This window comes from Hydra viridissima, unplaced genomic scaffold, assembly GCF_058129835.1.
Source record: "Hydra viridissima isolate aposymbiotic clone 2 unplaced genomic scaffold, HvirCarnegie_v1 scaffold_11, whole genome shotgun sequence".
NCBI lineage: Eukaryota > Metazoa > Cnidaria > Hydrozoa > Anthoathecata > Hydridae > Hydra > Hydra viridissima.
Genome location: NW_028324310.1, coordinates 9,349,636 through 9,374,520, shown reverse-complemented (window position 1 = coordinate 9,374,520; position 24,885 = coordinate 9,349,636). Strand labels below are relative to the sequence as shown.

General features: G+C 28.2%; 2 protein-coding genes and 1 long non-coding RNA gene across 5 annotated transcripts; 1 reads left to right on the top strand and 2 right to left on the bottom strand.

The window, feature by feature from the left end:
- Positions 1–79: 79 nt before the first annotated feature.
- On the bottom strand, positions 80–1,150 carry LOC145191788 (transmembrane protein 177-like). The gene has a single exon (XM_080068960.2). It carries the CDS (start codon positions 1,148–1,150, stop codon positions 278–280), a length of 873 nt encoding a protein of 290 aa, XP_079925086.2. The 3' UTR covers positions 80–277.
- Positions 1,151–5,169: 4,019 nt separating this feature from the next.
- Positions 5,170–6,176, bottom strand: LOC149882059 (uncharacterized). Its single transcript, XR_016445154.1, has 2 exons — positions 5,540–6,176; positions 5,170–5,429 (listed from the first exon to the last, which is right to left on the bottom strand). It is a non-coding gene; the product is annotated as an uncharacterized LOC149882059 (long non-coding RNA).
- A 353-nt stretch (positions 6,177–6,529) lies between these two features.
- LOC145191216 (transmembrane protein 145-like) lies at positions 6,530–20,360 on the top strand. 3 transcript variants are annotated; one of them, XM_090067362.1, is made up of 18 exons: positions 6,530–6,642; positions 8,910–8,984; positions 11,850–11,921; positions 14,674–14,797; positions 15,096–15,172; positions 15,449–15,527; positions 15,646–15,717; positions 15,813–15,881; positions 16,088–16,168; positions 16,306–16,384; positions 16,526–16,619; positions 17,154–17,228; positions 17,826–17,923; positions 18,152–18,211; positions 18,303–18,363; positions 18,712–18,897; positions 19,047–19,445; positions 19,593–20,360. In XM_090067362.1, the coding sequence occupies exons 3-18, from the start codon at positions 11,919–11,921 to the stop codon at positions 19,944–19,946; spliced, it is 1,911 nt and encodes a 636-aa protein (XP_089923488.1). In that variant the 5' UTR covers positions 6,530–6,642; positions 8,910–8,984; positions 11,850–11,918; the 3' UTR covers positions 19,947–20,360. The 3 variants fall into 3 exon arrangements, with proteins under 3 accessions (XP_089923488.1, XP_089923487.1, XP_089923489.1); XM_090067361.1 differs by lacking the exon at positions 6,530–6,642 and adding an exon at positions 8,101–8,408; XM_090067363.1 differs by lacking the exons at positions 6,530–6,642; positions 19,047–19,445 and adding an exon at positions 8,101–8,408.
- The last annotated feature ends 4,525 nt before the right edge of the window (positions 20,361–24,885 follow it).

The following is a 24,885-nucleotide window of genomic DNA, read 5'->3' as shown; positions in this document are numbered from 1 at the left end:
ATTCAGAAAATAAAACTAAACTTTCAATTTCAAAAGTTAAAAAATTTTATTACATTGTAAATTAAAAGGCAGCAAAAACTGCAAATAATTTGGAAGTTCTTTTTATCAAGATACAATTGATCCATATAAGTATAAATCAATAAAGTATAAATAAAAAAGATAAAGTATAAATTTAAAAAAAGGTATAAATCCATATTTTTTAAGCAATCATTTAAGAGAAACAAATCTGTCACCATTTAAGCGAAATTTAATCTCATTCGCAAGAGTACATCAAAGTTTAATTGAAAGTTTCCCTAATTTTTTCCAGATTTATCAACCGCACTGACCTCTTTGGATGTGTTGAATCATTTACAGTATCCCCAGCTTCTGTATATAGTTGTTCTCCTTCACAACCATTCAGCTCACGCAAAATCAAATTCATCTCTAGTCTTTTTTTTGAATAACTTATGCCACCATCACAATATTCTTTCCCTAACTGGGCAGAAACTTTGTCAGCTTCAAACTCAAAATAATATGACAAATACTTACTAGTGCTTCTATAAACAAATATACCTATTGACCAGACCAGAAGATTAATTAAAACTCTTTGAAAGAAAGATAAACTTTTGAACAGTGATGATAAAAAGAATCCCAGTTTATAAAATGTATATAACAACCCAGAGCTGTGTAAAACAAAAGCAGCAAAATGCTGACCTTTAATATGAGCCAGTTCATGACCCATTAAAAACTTCAACTCTTGATCCTCTAACAAAATTGTTTTAAAAAGTTTACTGCTCATTTCTGAATTAATACTTTTATTTTTAAACAAGATCAGCTTTTCTACTTCAACTTCATCATGGATATTACATGTTCGAGTCAAGCCTATGACAGCATTCCCAGGAAAATATAAACAACCTGCGCTACTAGTGCTAAAACCAGAAACATAACGAAGTTTTACTTTTTCTGAGTCAATATCCATTTTCTGACATACTTCTTTAAGTAATATACAATGGTTATCTTTAGGCTCTTCACAAGTAAAAGATCTTGAAGCTCGAAAAAATTTATTTGGGAAAAGGTGTGGCAAAGTTTGTAATCCAACCAAAGTTGCAAATCCATACCGAACAACAACACTGCATGTATTTATATATACTCTTTCTAACCTACTTATCATTTTCCTTAAGAAAAACAGTGACATATTTTAACACATACATTTGATATTACATTGTTTCTACTATTTAAGAATGAGTGTGTGTGTGTGTGTGTGTGTGTGTGTGTGTGTGTGTGTGTGTGTGTGTGTGTGTGTGTGTGTGTGTGTGTGTGTGTGTGTGTGTCTATATCTATATTTGTCTATTCATATCAGACATAGGGAAGTATTTGTATTTTAAAATACAAATAATTATTTTAAATACAAAATACTGTATTTTGTATTTGTAGTCTAAATTTCATAATTTTTTTTTGAAATTTTTTTTTTCTAGAAGTATTTGTATTTTCAACCTTCAAAATACAAAATATTATCCTTTCAGCTGAAAAAAGGGTTTTTTAGTACAAATATAAACTATTTGTTTCAATAAAAAAAAATCATTTACCGAATTGGTATTGGCTAGTTCTTTGTAGTACTTTAGACAGCTAGGCTATCTACTGCTTTGCAGCTCATGTTTAGCATGATCTATATTGTATTATTATATAAAGTCTAATATTTACCAAAACATTCTAGCTTAGCCTAAGACACACAATATGTTTTGGTGCTGAAAACCTGTTATCTGTATAAAAGTAATTTTTTTGTAGAATTAACAAAAGTTTTTTCAAAAAAGGGTATATGCACTTATTGAAGGACATAAACTATTGTTTGAGCAAAAGTAGTTTGAAATACATTTCAAAGTATTTTTCCCAAGTCTGATATATATATATACTATATATATATATATATATATATATATATATATATATATATATATATATATATATATATATATATATATATATATATACAACTTTATAATTTAAAACATATATAATATATTATTACATGTTTCTAGGCTATGTATTGCATTCATAAGAAAAATCTACATTTGTAATATGCACATATTTAAGTATATAGCAACATTACGGTTATGCATCTTTACACACACACACGCGCACACATACACCCACATACACACAAATTGCGCTTTTTTACTATATGCATGTAAGTAATTTTTACATTTTTATGCATTATTTGACTAAATACAAATTACGAAATATTTAGAAATTATTACCGGTAAATACAACCATAATACTAATAAGTAATTTCTAAACTTAGGCTAAAGCAACAAAATAAGTCCAGAATTACATGTAATAAACTTTCTTCTCGAATTATCAACGAGCCTTCGACTTATCGTACCTCGGCGCCATGTTTGAAACATGGAGTTGGCTTAGTACTGTCGTCTGCGTGAAATTCTAAAAGGATTTTTATGTGCGGATTTTTTTATTATTTATCTATTTTCTAAATATTTTTTTAGTATTAATGTATTTTCTTTCGTTGTTCTGTTAATAACCAGAAAGAATTCTTTTAAAAAAAACACATACGTTTTACTACAAAAGTATAATGGACCTCTTATATTGAGTCTCAAAAGTTAAGTAAAATAGTTAAATTGCTATAAATACAGAGCAATACTGTATTCGCGAGATATTTTAAATTTTTTTTAGCTTTTCATGACTCAATACAAGAATAAGGTTTCATTAAGATGGCCACACTTCTGCATTGGCTCTGTATTGGTTCTGTATTGGTTCTTCCTAATCACTTTTTATATATAATCGCTATGCTTAACCATGACGGTACTTTCTTTTAAATATTAAAATAAGACAATTTCAAAGCATTCGGATTGACTTGAATTCCGGATCTGGAACAATGATTTGATTGTTTCATATATTGTTTTGTTAGTTTGAGACTGTTCTTTTTTAAAAAAAACTTTTAATTTGTGAACTCTTATCTCCCAATACTTAGTCATATAATTAAGTTTATAGTAGCATTCTTCCTTCTCTTCCCCAAAAATACTCGAGTTGATAGGCTCGGGAGGATATTATGTGAAATTGTTAGTCAATATTCCCTATAAACTACATGCTTTACTTCTGGGAACTATAGTTTTAACTAAATATCAGAAGCTTGGAACGGAAAGTATTGTTTGTTCGCTGGATTGGTCACTTTTTACGATACCCGTCCTAAGATACCGATTGGCATCGGTCTCGGTAGGATGGATTTTTCTGATACCAACTTCGAAGTATCGCTGATGGCAGTAAAGTACGTATGAGACTTCTGAGACTCTGATGCTTAGTTTTAACAGCGCAGTTAAAATTTAGTTCTGATCCACACGCGCTAATAGAAAAATATTTTCATCTCTAAGTTTCAGTTAATTGCAGGAAGCAAATAAAAACGTTCTTCTTTTCTCACTTTATCGTATTTCAAGTTAAACTTTTTGAAATTTTGCATTATTAGGCTTTGTAAAATGGTTTTTGAAAAAGAAAATACAAAAATCATTCTTCAAATAACAATAGTTTTCTGTGGTAAAGTTAAAACGACCATTTTTTTTTTTTAATAAGTAATCGGCAGTAAATTATCAAGTACTGCAATTCGTCAATTTTAGCAGGTTGTAGGAAAAGCCGTTCCATGGAGAAAAAACACCCGTTATTTTTTTTTAAAAAAAAAATTAATTCATTCTCTTTATCGATTAACTTAATCTTACGCTCAGACTCCAAACCCTATTCAACAGTAAATCCGGGGGGATTTTTTCCCATTTTATTACTTTAAATAAAAATTTTTTGAATTTCTTGCTTTAGGGGGCAATCTACGCGTTGTTCCATAGTTTCAGATCCTAAAAAAACTGAAACTATTGAACACCAAAACGTAAACAACTTTTTTATAGCAACTAAAAAACTACTAAAATCAATAATTTATGGCATCTATCACTTTTTATGATCGTGGAAAATCTTTTAGGCAAAGAGTAGATGAGTTTATCGATTATTTCTTGTATGATCTCATTCCACGTAACTTCAATATGTTTATATAGCTCATCAGCGTTCTCGAAGGGTTCAGCGTTCTTGAATTTGTCTCCTAGGACGAGTTTTACTTGATGCTATAAATTTTCAATTTGATTGAGATCAGGTAATTGAGCTGGCCACTTCATTGTTTCAATTTGAGTTATCATTTCAAACCTTTGTTTAACAAGTTTAAACGTGCGTTGTCTGTTTGAAATGTCCATAGAAGAGGCGTATTATTATCAGCATGGGGAACCATCTTTTCCTCAAGAAGTTCACAATAAACAAATTGATCCAAAATTCCATTTATTCGATGGATAGGTTCAAATCCACTAAAACCAGTAAATCAAATCCAAACCGTTTCACTTTTTTCACTACCATGCTTGACCGTTCTTCTTGTATATTCAGGATTCAAACGTTTATTTTTAGGTCTACGTACTTTCAAGTCGCCATCAGAACTTTTAAAATTGTACATTGATTTATCGCTCTCCAATGCTCTTTCCTAATTGTCTATAAGCATTTTCAATAGTCTCTAGGCAATTTCAGTTCAAGCTTTTAATTCTCGGAGAAATCAAAGGCTTTTTTCGCTGCTCTAAAGCTCAGAAATTCTGAAAGTTGTAACCGTCTGCAAACTGTAATCTCGAATGCTGAAAGTTTCAGCTTTTTAATGGTATCATTAGCGTTGTTGTAAGGATTTCCTTTGACGTGACAAATAATTTTTCAGCCAGTAAAACGACATGTTTTTCTGGTCCTTCCACCATTAGATTGCGTTTCTAAAGGACTGCCATTAATAAATCGCTTGATTACTCAACATATAATTGACTTGTTAATAGAGTATTTGGTGGCAATTTCTTTTTGTTTGACTCTTTTCTAATAATCATTAATAATACGTTCTTGAAAAGCTAAGCTATAGTTGTTTCCTATAGCTATGTTCAAAAAAATTGGTTACAAGACATAAATCCTTAAGATTACAAAGTTCTCCATTCAAAACATTAAAAGACTGTTATCAAAAGTCAAATCAATCCTGATGATACAACACCGATCGCAAATCCTGATGATACAACACCGATCGCAAAAATTAACACATTTATTTTGCAATTATAATTGAGCAGGTTGCAAAGTTTAATGCTTTTGAGGTTCACATTTTTACATAAAAACACAAATAAATACAAAACAAGGTATTTTTTCATTTTCAGATTCAGTCGTATTATGTACAAATATTTGCCTTATATGTAAAAGTAACAATTTGATTCCATTTGAAGAGTTTTTTTTTTTTAGAATAATTGCTGTATTCAATATTTGAAGTTGAAAAAAATAGAACTTTTTATTTGATTGTTTTGAAGAACTGTAGTTGCGGAGTAGCAGTGCTGCATGTAATTACTTCACTCGTGTTCATTAAAGTAATAGAATTCTGAAGCACTTATCCATACCGAGGTTTTCTGAAAAAAAAAAAGACCTGAAAAAAATCTTACCATCGAAAACTTTTTGAGACATTAATGACGACTACTCTCTCTAAATATTATCAAAAAGCCAAAAAAGGGAAATATACTCCTAAGATTTCTTGTTGCTCCTCGATTGTCCATCATATGCAAAAATTTAAATTTTTTAATATAGTTAGCACGTTATTATATTCCTTAAAAAGGAAAAGGATGGCCATAGAGTTCTGTGAAACTCGGTGTGAAACTTGACAAGTGTGACTTTACTGACGAATATAGCTCATGAAAAGATTTCAAAACTTTTGAAAGACCTCTAATGAAAGCTAATCAATAATCTAAGACCCTGTATAGAGAGCTAATCAATATATCGAAATTATGTGTTCATCGCGTCATTCAGCCGTTTAAAGACACAATCAGTATCAGAATGACCAATAATTACAAGTGCAAGAGATGATCGCATTTTGGCATCAAATTAAAAAACAAAATAAAAACAAAACAAACAAAAAAAACAACAACTGTGCATTAGTGCGAAAATATGGAAGCTTTCAAGCTAAACCTACAACTGCCCAAGCTTTAAATTACCAACTCAAGTAGACGACAGCAGTCGAAAAACTACGGTTAAACGCCGAACAGAAACAACAATTTCAACTTTCTGCAAATTTGTCAAATTTAGTGATAGTTTAAAATAAAAAAAACAATCTGTAATAACGTAATGATTTATGAGTTTGATACCCGAAAAGACTTTTTGGCTCAGAACATCCGTTCAAAATTATAATATCAACTGAATCATGGGACATATAAGGTAAAGAGGCGAATCAGTTGCCATGACAATGAAGTTGTCAACTTAAAGTTTTATGACGATTATTTTAAACAACAACGTTGCATCGTGGTTTAAATTGATCTTTGATAACCATCAATTGACATATACACACTTTTAAAAAAGCTAGAAAAGGATAATCTATTTAAAATATTGTCACTTACATATAAGGTGACAAATAAGGGTAGAAAATCCAAAAATGGAAAAATAAGAGAAACGAGAAACGTGTATGGGAAATGAACAAAAAACAACAAATTCAAATAAGTATATTGAAACATCGCACACCCCCTTTTTTTAGTAAATGTTTACGTAGAAAATTCACGATGTAATAAATGGATTAGGACCTAAAGATTTTTCAACATTTGAAAGCATCGTTAAATACAAAATGGAACTTTTAAAGTACGATCGTTTTTCCATTGTTTGAGTTGAATTTTTTTTTCAGTTTCCTTTTGAACTGCTCAATTTTTTCACTTAAAATTTTATTCAAAACAAACTTTGATTGTTTATCTATCAGACTGAGGGCGATAAGTTTAATGTGACTGCTGCTTCCCCCTGTGGTTTTCGCATATAATATCAATACATTTTTGGCAGCCTTATAAACAATATGATTAGACATTACTAAAATTTGGTATCTGTAGATAAATTAGATGTTTCTATATTTATTTTTCACCCTACATGATATGATATATATGATATATATTATTTGTAAGTTTTTATCCTTAATTAAACTACATCGAGAAACATTGGTCGTGACTAAATAAATAGAGAGTAAAGAACAGCACATGAAAATTTATTTGAAGATGGAGATATTCATTACCAAGCACTTACAGAAGGACCCTGTAGAGGTTGTACAAAAAGTACGAGTATGAAAAAGTCGGAATCAAGGCTTCGGTGTAAAAATGTCGAGTATTTATCGTGTTTTTTGTTTGAAAATGATTGTTCCTACTCTCTATGACAGTTTTTGTTTTTTTTAAAAAAAATTATATGTTAGATTCTTCGTTGCTTTCTTTTTTTGCTTTACTTTTTTTTGCTTTATTTTTACTAAATACATATAATTTGCTAAAATCACTTGTGACGGTAGTCACACAAACCGATTATTTTTTATGCATTTAGATATTTTATGTTTATGCTCTATTTCCTTTTATTTATTTACTGTCTTTCGCTCGTCAATTTTTACTGCTTTTTTCTCAAATAGTTTGATTTCTTTGCAGTAGATATTACACACTTGAGTTTAGTCGACGTCATAAGAAACTCTTTCCAACATTTATTTTATATAGACATGCGTACAAATACGAACGAAGTATTTTATCTTAAATATGTCGCTCGTATTTTTCTTTAACTTGATGTATTTGCCATTACCCAGCATGTAATCAATCTAAGAATTTTTCTTTACGAAATTTAGACTGACTAGAAAATGATGGAAACTCAAATCATAAAGTTGTGTCTTTTATAAAATTGCTATATATACATATATATATATATATATATATATATATATATATATATATATATATATATATATATATATATATATATATATATATATATATATATATATATATATATATATATATATATATATATATATATATATGAAAAGGATGTGTTTCATAGTTTAAAAAAAAATATATAATTGCATTAACTACCGATTAATTCATAAATATAACATAAGTCTAATTCAAATATACATCAACACACGTTGGTTCTTATTTAAATTCAACTCATCAAAAATTAACTTTAAAAAAAACCGTAAGCGAAGCAATGGTTGCTATGGTTTTTTTAAGATCTTTTTGTTTTACAAACTCTTTTTTACCAAAAAAAATGAATTAAATGAATCAAATTTGAAAAGTTATTTTCATTCTGTTTAAAATTCCATTTTGTCTTGTATGGGAATTTTTGGGTTCTGCTATTTGTAAATGAAAGAATATTTATGAGCTATTTATATTATGAATAACCCCCAGATATCTTTTGATTATAGAAGTTCTTCCGCAAACATAATGGCTGCCTTATTAATGCTGTTTTCATGAGATTAATTTGCATACATTTTGAAGTAGATTATAATGAAACCTTTATACGTAATACGATGGCTTTCTTTAGTACTTTTAGGATATTTTCCATTCAAGACAGTGTCATTGATTATCGAAGGAGAATTGAAAACTATTCAGGTTTACAATATTTCTTTAGTTACGTTCATTGTTAAAGACAGAAATGTTAAGCTCAATACATTTATATATCACAAGCTTTAAAAATAAATCAAACCTATATATTAGATAATACAACTTAAGTTGATTTTAAAAAATTGAAATTTATGTTTCAATGAAATGCTGCTGTAAGAAATCAATGTTTACTCTACAGATGACAATTATTGTTGCAATATAAAAATTATGTGCCTTAAACATGGAGTTCTTTATTATTACAATATATATATATATATAACTTTCCAACTCTTCTAAAATAAAGTTACATACTTCAATATATATTTGATAAATAGCCTTTCATGTGACTGTTAACAGTCAAATACACGGTTGTCAAAACTGTCTGCTTTCTTGACTTGTAAAACATAAAATATGATCATTGATGTATGATTTGCCATCAGGCCTAATCATGATGTTAATTATGTTGTAATTTGTTGCTTACCAGGAAATAATATTTATTTATAAATTTAGGATTGGACTTTTATTGCACGATTTTGTTACCTTTCACAAAATGGAGCTATAGCTTTTAATTTTGAGTATCCAAAGGTATGTTATTTTTATTTTATTTTTTCTTTTTATTTATTTATTTTTTTGACATATAGTGCATATAGTGGTCTGAAGTTCTTAAAAGTTATAAAAAGTTACAGTCAGAGAAATAAGTATCTGAACAAAACATTTTATTGTGAAAAATAAACTTTGCCAGGTTATTTCAGAAAAACATATGCTTTTGATAAATACTTTTATAATTATTCTAAAAGCAAATTTAATCACAATTTTACATAGCAAAAAATTAATCAACTGTAATTAACTTGCGTTGCTAAAATTTAATGATTCCTAAAGGAGTGTTAAAACTTCAACGAAAAATAATTATCCCAACATATTGTTTTGTAAATGAAGTTTTGAAATTGATCATTAAAAAAGTTTTTAAAACAATAGTTTTAGAAATATTGTTGTTTTACAACGAGTAATTTTTAGCAATTAACTGATATTTTTTAAAATTCATTTGATTTACCATTGATATTATCAAGTATGGGAGTTAAAATCAAGGAATGGTCCCAAGCTCAGTGCAATTTGGTTATTGACTTGTTCAAGCAAGGTAAAACATTTAGGTTGGTAAATAATGCAACTGGAATGGCATTAGGAACCATCAGCAATCTGATTAAAAGTACAATATATTTGGATATGTGCAAAATCAGCCAAGATTTGGAGCTAAGCACAAAACAACATCAGGAATAGATTGACAAATCATCAAGATGGTACAAAAAATTCGCTTTTTATCAGCACCAAAAGTGTCAAGCCTCCTTGAGAAAGATTTTGGGTTACAAGTGAGCCCATTTACTATTTCAAATCGATTGAAAGAAAGTGGATTCAAAGCAAGAGTTCCATGCAAAAAACCATTCCTTTCAAAAATCCATCAAAAATGAACACTTGCATTTGCTAAAAAAAATGTAAATATGCCGGTATCATTCTGGAGGAAAGTTTTGTGTATGGATGAGTCAAAATTTAATCTTGTGAAGTCCGATGGAGCTCAAAAAGTATGGAGAAAAAAAGGTGAAGCATTCACACTCAGGGTATTCAAGGCCCAGTAAATTTTAGTGGAGGCAATGTTATGGTATGGGGATCAATGGCTTGGAATGGAACAGGAAAACTAAAGTTTATTGATGGAATTATGGACTCTGAGGTTTATGTTAACATTCTCAATAAAAATCTTCTGGCTTCAACTAAAAAACTGTGGTTATGAAAACATTTTATTTTCCAACAAGACAGTGACCCTAAACATACATCAAAGAAAGCAAAAGAGTTTTTTTATCCAAAAGCAAATTGAGTTGCTTGAATGGCCAACGCAATCCAATTCTGGATAAAAAATGTGGCACATGATGTCTAAAAAGAAAAGAAGAGCTAAAGATCATGCTCCAAGAAGCTTGGCCTGATATCGACTCAGATATGACAAAGAAGTTAGTTGAATCAATGTAATGTTGACTTGCAGAAGTCATAAAAGCTAAAGGTGGTCCAACTAATATTAAAAAGTTATAAAAATAATTACTCTGAGAAGTGTTAATCTTTAAGCCTTAATCTTTAAAATTTTGTTCAGATACTTATTTGATGCTAAAAAATTGCATAGTTTAAATGTATCTTAATTTTTTTATCAGTTAAATATTATTATCGATATATATTTTTTGTGAATATTGAATTCGTAATAAAATTTTCTTTCAGAATAAGCATATTTTTTATTTTTATAAAGTTATTTTTTTCTGAAATAACCTGACAAAGTTTATTTTCCATAATAAAATGTTTTGTTCAAATACTTATTTCTCTAACTGTAATGAAAGTAAATGAAGAGCAAAGCATTTCTTTGGCAACATAAAAAGAGGTTAATTTTGACATAACTATATTATTTTTTATTTCTGATTTTTAATTTAAAACTTTTCACTTAACTTTTTTGATTTCTAATTTTTCATTTATAATTTTTAAAACTCTAAATCCTATATGTATATATGTGTGTGTCCAGCAGTTAATGGCTTAAGTATATATAAAGAATGACCTGGTAAATATATAGGTTCAATGGTGTATTCTGCTTGAAAGTGATGTAGTATATTTAGCATTTGCAAAGCTCCTATTTACCAACTGGAGAAAAGAAAGTTTAGATTTGAAAATAGTAAATTCTACAAACTGCTGTTAAAAATATTGTTTTAAATAAAGTGCTGCTCCTAAATTGTACGGAAACTTACCATTCACTTGATCTGTGTTTTTATCAACTGGTAAAAAGATATCATTAATTTTTCCTAGGTACCCACTCTTAGCAAAACCTACAACATAATTTGATACTTGTCTTATATAGAATCCCTAATTACTAATTCATCGCTATTAATCCATTTATGCTAGATTTTACTTAATCATCAATAATGATTTAAAATTAAAACTAATTTTACCAATTTTGAATAGTTAAATTGTCATATTCACTTTTTGTTCTTTTTGTAATTTTTGGTAAGGCAAAATTTAATAGATGATTGTGTTTTGAAATTTGCATTTGATGAATCTTTTGAGAATATTTTTGTAAAATATGTAAAGTTGTTATGAGTAATTTATTCAGATGATAAATAAAGTTAAATGTCAACTGATTATTCTTATATCATTAAACTGAAAGATAATAATTAAATATATATGGTTTACAGTGCTTTCTAATGTGATTAATTTTATTGATTCAGTTTTGCTTGAACCTTTTTTTTTTCAGTAAATAACAAAAAATAATTGAAAAAGACTGTGAAAAAAGTCTAGATTTTTCATTAATTTTAATTTTGATATTTTAAATTTTTTGGTTATTAAAATATTCCAATCAATTAAAAAAACTAATGCAGGCTGCAAATGTTGTACATTTCAAAATTTTAAAGTTTTTTTTTTTTTTTCTTAAAGGAAGCCTGTTGTCAAGAACTTATTTTTTATTTTGATGATCAGTGGCCACAAGTTTATCCTCATCAAGAAATGGTAAGCATATTAATGAGCAATGTATATATCATAATAACTATTTCTACAATATTATATACTATATCACCTGGGTTTTACTAGATTGTGGTTAGAGGACTCTGGGTTTTTTTTGTTTTTTTTTGCACATGGTGTGCAGCTATCTATCACTATATTTAATTAGTTACTCTTTCCCTGTTCAATCCAGATAGCACTTCAGTTTAAGCATCTCACAAAAATATTTTGTACAAATAGGCTTTTATATTAAAAAATTGTTGCAACCAAGCAATAAAAGTAGGACATTTGCACTTGCTTAATATGATTTATCAAAATCAAAACAGTTCAAAACAGTTTTTTAATTTATACTTACAAGTTACAGCTCGCTATAAGTTGTGTAAAATTGAAACAATATAAACAACTTTATTATTTCTCTTTTTTGATAATTATTAAGGATTTTATTGGGTTCAAATCATTACAGTTTTTCAAATGTATGATTGGTAATAAAAAGATAAATTGCTGCTATATAAAATCTTTAAGACTAGATTTAACTGCTTATTTTAATGTGGTTTATTTTTGACTTGCAACAGCTAAAAGTGTTGCCTGCTTGCCACTTTCATGCCTAAAAGACTTTAGAAAATCCTAGTCAAGTTTAAATCCCCTTTCTACACAATCATTAATTGCATAAAGTGGATATTGCTCCTAGTTTTAAGGATTTATTTAAACTATTCCATTTTAAGGATTGTGAGTTTCAATTCGTCAAATAGAAACCAACACTCAAGTTCAGAAAGAGGTTTCATATGACTATCACAATCTGTGGCATTGCTTTAGCTAGTTTGTATGAACATGGCATTTTTTGCTTAGGAGTTTTTTAAAGCTAATGAGCAACAGCTTGATAAAGATTTAGTTTTGAACTAATATCTTAAAGATCTAACTTAACTATGATTTCATCTAATCTAGTGACTCCGTTCTAGAGATAATATTTACATTATAACCAGAAATGCTACTAACAATTTGCTTGTTGGACAAATATCTTTTGTCTAGTTATTCAATGGTTATAATTCTGCAGATTGTAATACTAATTCAGCTTCAATTTATCTAGAGCAAATAAAAGCTGAGAAAAATTTGCAAAAGGTTTAAAGCAGGAGTTGAAAGCTGATGTTCCTCTAACCAGTCAATGGGATGGAAAGTTGCTCAAGGATATTGATGGTAGAGAAACTGTTGACTGCTTACCAATTATAATATCTGGAGTAGGCGTTCACTAACTTCTTGGTGTTCCCAAGTTTCAACCACAATATGACTACAAAGAACTCTTTGAGCTGACGATTTTCTGAGGAGGAGTTTCTATGTGTGGTTCACTAAAGGGTACTTGCAGTACTTCACAAAGATAATTGCATGGCTAAGGGCATGTATGAAGAAAATTTAAACTAACAAAGAGAGAAAAAAAGCAGTCTTAAAAATATTTTTTGCTATTCAGATTTATGTGAAGAATTAAGTTTAAGAATTTAAAGCTCCCTTTGTATCTTCTTCATCAAGAGATAATCACCAGCTTGTAAAGGATATTGACAATCAAAAAAAGAAGGATGAAAAATATTAAAAATCAACAAATATCACATCATTGTATTGTGTTGTGTATAGCTACTTATTGATTTTTCTACTAACTCTTCTAACATAAATGGCCAAAAAAAAGTTTTTTTGCATATTAAATGGTTGCACACTACAAAGAAGCTGTAAAAAATAATCATCAATGCATTAAAATCCTCCTTTTCAAAAATCTGACTCACCCCTCTTGAAAGAAAAGCTTTGATTGGCATCAGCCTGTTTGTTGCTATAGTTTATGGAAAAATTTTTCATGAAACTTACTAGGCAGAAAAAGCCCTATATAATAACTTGAGACTGTTGAGATTTATGAATGATTATAGCTGCAACAATTCTATTAGAGATTCAGCAATGGCAGCCTTCAAAAGAAAAGTATGGTATTTTTCTGAACAATATTGTATTGAGGTTCATACAAAAACAATTAAAAACTGCCATGATTAAGAAGCTTAAGTGTTGGTGAAAAGAAAAAGTCACCAAAGAAATTTGAAAACATTCAACTTGGAAAACCCACTGGAGTCATATGTTATAAACCAAACATCTTATTTTTTTGACCTTCTCATTGTCAATGGGGCAGAGGAGGCTCAAGTTTTTCTCTCAATGCCACCCACCTTATGGATCCAATTTATATTCAGTTTAGGAAAACTGCCAGGCAGATAAAAGTAGTAAATGGCTATGCAGAAAGAAGACTTGCTTTAATCCAGAGCTTCAACTCTTATACAACAAAAGACAAAAAGCAAAAGCAATACCTCTTGCAGGTTGTCACCACTTATTGGAAAGCCTTTCTGGAGCCATCAAAGTATGATTTTGAAAAAATTCTTGAAATAAACAATGCATTACATAATAATATAAGAATTAAATTAAGAATAACTGGAACTTTTTTAAGTCATGATACTTTATTTGGTTTTTTTTATGCAACAATTTTATTTGTGAAGGAACAAAATTATTAACTATTTCTTCTTTCTTCCATTGCAACAACATTTATTATTCAAAATTGCACTACCTCTAGTTTTTTAAAAAAAAATCTCCCAAAATGGTTCAAATGGGGGATAGAACAAAAGCAAGTGTGACCCAACTTATTTTTCCACCTTTCAGTTTTTCACAGCACTCTAATACTTATATATTTACACAAAATATATATAGATAATTAAATAGCATAAAAGTTTGTTAAGTTTTATTTTAGACTTGTACTCAAAAGCGTTCTGTCACTATCCCTAAGAATAACCAAATAATGGATCTCGACTCAGTTTCAAATAGAAACTGTTCACAAAGTTTACAAATTACAAACCAACAATTGACGTGTTATGGTATGATACTTTTGTATTCCTAAATGAAGATATTTTCAGCAAAAAAGACACTTGTTATTAATAGTATGTCCTTGTGCATTAAATATTTCGAATTTTAATTAATACAGTACATGTTATATTTCTAAATCTTGAAGATGTAAATATAGAAGGTATTAGATTTAAAAAAAGTAATTCTGAAATGATTTTAGCAAGAAAAATTTATGCTGTAAAACATTTTGACCTTTTTTTTTATGTAAATAAAAGTGCACATATTCATAGCTGTTAATATGTTTTTATGAGATTTTTATTCATTAAAAAGTTTTAGGTAAAAGGAATTTTAAAGCAAGTCGAGCTAGATGGTGGTATATAGTTGTCTCAAGATGTGGGTCAACACAGGTGATGAAGTTGTTAATTATTTTTAGTGATAGTTTTTACTTTTTAAGAGAATTCAATCAGAATAAAATCTCTCCATTTGTGTTTCAGCTTAAATGTTTTTCCTGTAACTTCTTATTCAGTATAACTTCTTATTGTAATCTTTCATTTTTGTTATCTAATTAACTAATTCTTTGCATGTTTTTAGGTTGTTGTATAATATAATTTACTACAGATATACACATATAGTGATCAATTTATTTGTTTTAATTTATTTCAATTTCTAACTATTAATTTTAGGGGCTTTCTCTAAAGTTCACTTTAGAAATGACCAATGGTGACAATTTTTGGACTAAACATTTTTCTGCTGATGAAACAAGTAATTGCTTTTGTCTGTTATTGTTAAATACAGTTGAATAATATTTTTTTTAATTTTTTATTCTGAATTTTTAATTTGTTGAATGGCAAAAAATGATAATACCTATTTTTTTGTTCAGATATCTTGCAGACAGAGATTATATTTTTTGTTCTATCTTTCATTGTGTTTATGCTGACTCTTTTAGTAGCGTGTAAGTATTTTTGAAACATAAATTTAAAATTATAAATTTAAATATTGATAAGAAGTTTTTAAGTTATTTATAATTTACAATCATTTTTCTTTTAGTTTTATTACGGCGCCGACAACTGTTTCATACAACTTACAAAATGTTTGTTGCTGTGGCATTTTTTGAGTGTACTTTTTTTTTTTCTTTTTTTTTTTGCTTCAAAAATTAATTTAACATTTTTTTTTTTTTTCAGTCAAGTAAAAGTTTAACTTCAGTTTAAAAGATAATCTCCTCACTTGTTTTATGTTAAAAAATTTATAATTTATTTTTGATTAAATTTTTACTTAACAAACAAACAATATTAAGGGTATTAATTTTCACTATTTTGCTTCAGTGTTGTCAATTGTTATCAATATTGGATATTATGCAGATTATGGAACTACTGGAAAGCCTCGTCAAGGTGTAAAAAATTTAGGTAAGATTGATATTTTTCAAAATATTTAATGGTAATGCCACTATTTTTATTAAATTATAGTTTTACAGCAGAATGATTATTACTTAACAACATAGTTGCTTAACAAAATCATAGTTACCAAAATTTTTTATATGTAGCCAGGGGAATCCATTGCATTAGTGATCTCATATTTGTCATTCTTTTCATATTGCTCGGGAAAGGTTTTACAGTAACAAGGTATTGATTTTTTTGTCTTTGTTCAAGACAATTTTAATATAGTTTATAAGGCTTGCAACTTGTTAAACTAATTTAATGTTGTGATGCAGAGGATTGTATGATTTTTTAGTAGTAAGATGAATATCATTTACATGTTTCTAGAGGAAAAATCAGTGCTCTAGGGCAGGTTAAACTGTCAGTTTTTTCCACCTTGTATATTATCACCTATGTTGCATTGTTTATTTATGAAGCCAAGGTATGATTTTTTAAAATAAATCTGACAAATGTATTGGTCTTAGTATGCAAGTTTTTAACTTTTTTACTCCTATGATACTTATATTTAATTTTAGATGAACTTAAAATTTAATTATTATAATGATTATTCATGGATTTAAGTTTTAAAAGCACACATGCTAACTGTAAATCTCTGTATTTGTGGGTTTATCAACACAAACAAGTTATTATCATGATATCAAGTTATTATCATCACAATAGATACTAATTATATTTTTTTATCAATCTTAACTTTTAAAATCAAATTAAAGGCCTTTAGCAAAAAATTAAAAAGAATCAATTTTAAAATAATTTACGTTTTTATAAGAACAATTAGTTGTTAAAAAATACTTGGATTGAAAAATTTTAATTTATTCCAAAAAGTCTCTTCTAAGAAAAATAATCATTTCGTTAGTCTAGCAATATTTTTACCAGATGTAGTTATGGCATAAGTGTCTGCAATTATTTATCAATATAGGTATAGGTTTAGTATTGTTTTGAAAATTTTTGTTTACAGTCATTTGATCCAGGTCGCATTCTTTACTTGTACGAGAGTCCTGCAGGAATTGGAATATGTATACTTAGGATTATTGTAAGTGGTTCATTCTTGGAAATTCTTATTATCTTCATTCTTAGAAATTATCAATATAATAGAGTTATTTTTTTTAACATTTTATGTTAAAAAATATAGTTCTGTTATATTATAATTTATATATATGTTGGTATGTTTTTTAATATTGTTATGCCATATATGCTGGTGTATAAGTTGAGACTTTAAACTGTTTTGAATGCGTTCCTTAAGAACTTAAGAAAACTGAAATAATAATTTGTGGAAAATATATCTTGAGTTATAAATACATCCAATTATAAAATATTTAGTTACTCTATAAGTTTATTGTAGGAGGTCAGCTTTTACACTTATAAATATAGTATATAAATCAGGAAAAGATTTATAAATGATGCTTGTTTATTCATTCCTGAAAATGATAGTGGGTGTTGCCAAAACTGCACAAAAGAAAACTACTGTTTTAAAAAAGTTTTTCTTTATGTGGTTTCTGTGAGAAAGCATTTTAAATTGAGAAGAGTTAGAGTATAATTTAATTGTAAATGAATCTGAAAAAAATATTTTTTTTTATTAAAAAAAATATATATATACTAATGTAGATTAATTAAGTTAATTTACTTCTAGGCTTGGGTTTGGTTTTGCTATGGTGTTTACTTTACTCTAAAGAATTATCCTCAAAAGAGAATTTTTTATTTCCCATTTTGGTTGTTCTATTCATTATGGTGAGGTTTTTTTTTTACTTTTGTTTCTGTTTGCTTAAATTAGCTTTTGTTTAGATTATATTTATGTAGTGGTCAGCCTCCTTTTGATGGTTCATCAAAATTGTTTTTAAGAGTTGTTTTTTTGTGAAGCACAGAAGAAAAAATTACTTGATTGTAGTAAGTAGATAGTTTGAAATTAAAGTTTAACTTTTTTTTCAATTATGCACATACTTATCTATGAAATTACAGGTTTCTCAGTGCACCAGTGGTGGTCTTGTTGGCTTCATATGCTTTTGATCCATACATGAGGTTACTTTTTTATATAAAGTCATATTTTTACATAAGATTTTTTTTTAAGATAAGGGAAGATTTGGACATATAATTCTATTTTTACGTATAGAGCTCAAGTAATGAATGCTGTTGACAGAACCCTTACATTTATGGCATCCATTTTTTTCCTTGTAAATACTTTTCTGTTATCTATATTTTTGTTATTGTTTTCAAGTTTTAAGTTTTATTATGATTTTTTCTTGATTCAGAATATTGAAGATAATAATTATATCAGTGTTTTTTTCTTGCTCATTTTTATTTGTTTATCACTTTTATTTCAAAAAAATGTTAAAGAAATATTTGCTTTCAAATTTTGTTTTTGAGTTTAAATTCTCAAGTAAGAGTAATCTAAATCAGTCAATCTGAATTATAGCTTGAAATATTTTTTATTTTAAACAGTTTAATACAAATATTATCATAGATACATTATTTTGTTATTTGTTCTTGTTAATATGCCATGTTAATAACTCTAATGCTAGGTTTTAACTCGTCCATCTCAAGCTAACTCTAATTTTCCATATCATGTTCGCACATCACAAATTGGTATCATGGAAAACAGTGATCCAAATGCCAAAGATGATTTTGACCAACATATGTATGCACCAGCCGTTGATCTTACTGAAAACAAGAAATTTACATTACTATTTTCAGTTATTAAATCTGATGTGAGTAACTTTTTTGATGGGTTTGTTTATTTAGAGTCTAACTTTTATGCATATGGTTTCTAATAATATGAAAATAAATAAAAGAGTCATTTTCGTATTGTAAAATTTTTCTATTTCAAGTTTACATGAAATTAGTTTAATATTGCTAGAGTGTGTTTAATGGCAAAGATAATCCGTTAGCTTCTGTTGCTAGCAAAATGCAAATAACATCACCACATCCTAACTCAGCAATAAGCATTTTTACACATCAGTCAATGGAAATCCCTTCTAGAGTAGAAAATAACCATTTTGAACAGATCGAAAACAATCAGGTGTTAACACAAACTCAAATATTTGCTTATGATGAGTATCCTCATCATCATTCTAATCAGTTACATCCTCAAAGTAGTTATGCACCAAGACCTCTTGAAACTAACACATCTTTAGCTAATTCAACAATGACTAATCCCATTGTTTCAAAGTTTCCTGGGTTAAATCAGTCTTTTTCTTCAAATAACAATACAGATGATTTACAGTACAAAGATAAGTACCAGACCTCAATATTTCAGGTATCAGGAGAAACTAGTTTACTTTACTTCTTGATAGTATTAATTTATTGCAACCATTCAAAGTGTAATTTATACATTTTTCAGCAGTCTAGTGAATCTATCAATTTCTAATGAAACTAGTCAAAATGTTTTTTTGTTTTTTTTCAGGCGCTAGGAGCACCTCAAGTAACTAGTAATGCTTCTCTTACAACAAAATCTGAAAGATCTGCCGATATTCTTGTAGATAAAAATGTAGACAATGTTGGTATGTTACCAAAACAAAAGTCTGATAATGATGTTTTAGAACTTGAAAAGAACTTGTTTGTGGATAACGAAGACTATAATCTCAAACCTTCCAAAAAAATAATGTCGCGTGCTGACTTAGCTACTAATTCTAACTTAGAAGAAAAAGTTTCAAAAAAATTGAGTGGAACATCTTTACCTCCGTTAAAAGGAGTTTTACCTCTCGGTCATCTCCCTCCATTAACAGTTCCCCCTCATCTGAATAGTTCTACAGCTTAGACCTCATTTAATGACGAAAGATAGCAATAATAGTTTTATAAAGAAGTTTTTCAATTAAATTATGGGTTTGTTTTCTATAAATTTGGATTTATCATTTTTTGATTCTGAGATGTTCTCTTGATACAAACTTAGTTATTTAACCTTTTACGTTTTAAGAAATAAAAATGTATTTATATATCGTCCATTTTTAAATTTATATAATAACATTTGGAAGTTTTTATGATAACATTTGCAAATTTATAAGATAACTTTTGTATTGTTATATAATTATAATGTATTTATTATTTATTGGGAATTTAATTTCTTTTTATACTTCAGAGCTTTTTAAATGAATGTATATTTAGTTAAATACGTACATCAACACACATATTTATGTATACTTATCTAGATGTAATATATATTTATCCATACCAATCACCAGTTTTGTTGATAAGAATTATGTTAAATCTAGGTTGAAAGATCCAAAAGAAAAATTTGTGCATAAATGTGACTCAATATCTCACATGGCGGCTTCTTTTTCTAACATTGGTTAATCGTTGATTAAGTGTGACTCATCATTTCGTTATTTATAATAGCGCCTTATTTCGTTATTTATAATAGCGATGGTTGTGTAGTTAAACTCTTAGCCGACCTTTTTCAGAGATAATCTAAATACTTATAAGTAGGTTTTCTCCCCACGTAATTAGCTCATCGAAAACTTGTAAAGATTCTTAAAGACTCTATTGATGGAATTACCTCTGGTTTTACTTACTAATGGTTCGTTAATGGATATCAAAACACATAGAATTCAATCTTTGACAGCAGTATTATGAATCTCGTAAAATTTCCAAATTTTGATGCTTTTCTTTTCCCTCTAGTTTTATCTTTTTCTTTTATCTTCGGTTTATTTTTTTGAAAATGACAGCGGTTCATCTTTAGACTTTGAACTTATTACTTATTTTGTTCATGAAACCTTTTTTTTCTTTTTCTTTTTTTTTTTTTGAAGCTTTAAATTTCATTACATGCCAGTCTTTTATAAATATTTACCAAACCACTTACCTCTTCACTAAATACGATAATTGTTGAAGTATATCGGCTTGCATAATATTTAATCGTTTAAATACAATCCGCTTATTAATATTTAGTTCGTTCAATCTTTATCTTCCTTGATTTCCTTCGAAACTAGGGATGGCACTTTTACTTATTTTGATGTAAAAAAAAAAAAAAGTTACTTTTAAACAATAATTACTTTACATAACTTAGATTAAATTATGAAATGTATTTACATTTTAAAAAATGATATATTGCATGTAGAACTAAGTAATGATGCATTCAAATCACGAGACTCGCCGAGTCTTAGACCGGGTATTCAGCAACAGACTCGCCGTGTCCGAAAAAAACCGGGTACCCAGACCCGAAAATCCCTAGAAATAACTCTAGCAAATGGTAAAAAATATTTTTTGAACATTAAAATGTTTTGATTTTTGGCACAATAAGCTTTGATTTTGATGCAGTATGATAAATCTTTATGTTTAGGACGAAGTTGTAAAATTCAAAAAATTTATATATTGCCCAAGTTTTTTTCGTTCATAAGAAAGATCTCTCCAAGACAGTTTTTATTGTTTCTAAAATTTTGAAATAAGGTCTTTCCAATAATACAATTAAAAAAACAAAAAAAATATGCCCACATCAAGTTTTAGGGGTTCAAACACACGTTATTTTATGGTTTTTCACTTTTTTCGCCATATTGCTTTCAAAATAACTCAGCAGAGAAATTTTTAAAATAGCAAATTTTTAATCCATATCATTATGATAGTATGTAGAACCTTTAGACAAAATAGCAATATTCAAAAACCTTTAGCTTTAGAGATATGACCCTACAAATAAATAAAAAATATTTATAGTGTTGCGTTTGTGACGATATTTGGCGAACCATAGACTAAAATGTAGGCATAATTTGAAACTTGTAATAAATTATTTGTGATCTGCACCTTGATAATGATCTGCACCGAAATAATAATTATTTTGATCTGAAATTTTGGCAATGTTCATGAAACATGTTTAACAACATACTGTCAAAATTTTATTAAAATCAGAGATGGTAGTGCGGGGACGTCTGGACCACTTGGCGTGGAATGACCCTGATGAATAAAATGTTTTAATGAGATTTTTTATCGTGGTAGTAAAAAAACCTCATACTGCTGTTAACAAGAACCACGCTGAATATTAATTTGAAATTTAGAAAATGATCGTAAAATGCAGACCAATTTATTCTAGCTGTTTGAAAAATCAGAAACAAAAACAAAAAACTAGTCAGTGTTTTAAAACAAGTTACAACTAAGATTTTGACACTTTTAAAGCAAATTTAAAGCCAAACAAGATTTGATTGCTTTTGTTTAAGAATATAATGTACAATTTACAATTATATAAACAAAATCAATCGCTGGAAAAAGAAAAAGGCATCAATTAACGATATCACTGAGTCCCATTTGAAACGTACTTTACAAACCCATAATATCACCCGTAATAATATTACAAACCCAAATAAATCTTCAAAAAATATCCTTTATTAGATACAACTTAAAAAAAAAGCTCCTTATATTTAAAAACAGCTCCATAATTCATTGTGGTGTGGGGGAGTCTAACCACGGTGCTGTTTGTAAATGCTAAAATGTTTAGTATTTACATAAACAATAATTTAAAAAAAAAACAACTAATAGTTAAAACAATCGAAATATTGTGTTAAAGTAATCACACATTTTTTTTGGTTTGTCTAATCGAACCCCGTATTGGCATTTTTAAAAGACATGTTTCATAATAAAATATATAAAATTTCTTCCACATCATTATAATATAGAAATAGAAAGTACAAACTATATAAGCGAATTACTTCTATTCTGAGTTACATTAAATATCAAGTTTTAAAGTAAGTTTAATCATATCTTCTCTTTAAGTGGCATTGAGTAACGTAAGTTTCTTGAGCTCATGTTACATCTTTCTTTTCGATGAATAAAGTTAGCAACATAGAATTAGGATTCTGCTCTTACCGAACTAGCAGGCGAAGTACAAACCACACTTATTTCAGAGGCTAATATTGGAATATTTTTTTCATATTTGTACCAAAGTTCATCAAATTTCCAATTTTTTTATTTTAAAGCGTCACTAAAAAAAGATAACTCTTCTTTGATATTTCGCTTTGATTGTGTTTTTTCTATGCATAGATTCACCACACAATTTTGCAAGTTTAGCAAATCCAATTTTGTTTGTTCACTGACTGCTCAGGTGAATCTTGAAGTTCGAATCGAACATCTGAACCTGTCTCTTCTAAAAATGAAAATGAGTAATAATATTTGTTAATATGCAAATCTTTTTATAATTGTACTTTAAAAATTTATTTACATAAGTTTAAATATATTTGAATTTAAAAACAAATAATATTTTATAACTAACCACTTCTCGGCTGGTTTTGCTCATTTTGCAAACAAATGTTTATAAACGTTGACCTTCGAGGAAATTGTCGGAGCATATTTATTTGGATATGTATTTGAAAATGTTTTCAACAGTTTACTTTGTGCTTCCTGGTATTCTTTTTCTGTAAGACACTCATTAGTTCGTAACTTTAGTATTGGAGATATCTTTTCAATAAAGTATACCTTCATAAACTTGAGAAGATTGCTTCGCAACATGTTTTGGACAAAAGGACGGCCATCTTGAATAATGAAATTTATTACGGCTTCTATTTCATCTTTGTTCTGCATCCTAACTAATTTATCTTGTACAAGTAATTTAGTAAAGGTACTCATTTTTTATGAATATAAAAAATAGGTTTTCGCAGATTTGGTTCAGGCACATACAAGGTTTCCATTCTCTGGACACATCAAACAAACATACTCATTAGTGTTGGCAACAAATGAAGATAGGGTCTTAATCAGCAATGCTTTTATTTTACGGACTGGTTTTATAACTTGATCATCTTTGGTATCGGAGTTCGAACCATAGTACAAACAATAGTTTATTGAAATATATTTCAAGTACCAACGCAAATTAAAGACTGATACAAATACATTTCTGTACAGGAAGTATTTATTCTGGGTCATTTACTTTCTTTGACCTTTCTGTCTTCATTCGCAAGTTCATCTTAATATTTAAATAAAATTTACAAACATACCTGAATGTGTAATATTGTCACCAGATAGACCTTTTGCTTCAACAGCTGTCGTGTTTGTTTCAGATAAAAACAAGCATTCTGGCGATGTATGTTGATAAAGTCTTACGTTCCAATTATAGGTCTTTTAGATAAACTTTTTTTTTTTTTTTTCAGCCGTTGTTGTCAAACAAATTTAAACAAAATTAATATGGTACTCGCCTGGTATACGAGAAGTCTCATACTCAAATCGTAAATAAATTTAAAAAAAGTGAAAAAATTTTAGTTCGCTTTAGGAATGTTTTGAGAATAGTGACTTGAATCAGTTTTGTAACGTAATTTCAATTGAAATTTCTACAACTGTCATAAATAAAAATTGATTTACCCACAAACGATTACAATTAGGAAATCATCATGATCACACCGAACTAAGAACAAGTTATCAAAACTTAAAAAAGATCTCCTCACAAAAGGTTCGGTTCATTTCGGTTCTGGTTTAAATTTTTCGTTCACTAAATTGGTTATTAAAAGAAAATTTTTTTTACGCGCCAACAAACATTACAGGCGCGGATCTAAGGGATAGCTATTATGGCAATGGCCACATAGTTTAAATTTAACTGCAGCCACGTTAGTTATAGGTTTTTTGCTTAAGGAATATCCCTAAAAATTTTAATTTGTCTGCCGTAATTTACGGATTTTAGCTATGAAGATTCCTGCCATGGCCACAACGGTTCTTATTATACGTTACCGACGTTTTATTCAAACAATAAATGCTGTAAAAAAAATATTAAATACCGATCTTCTATCGAAGTTTCA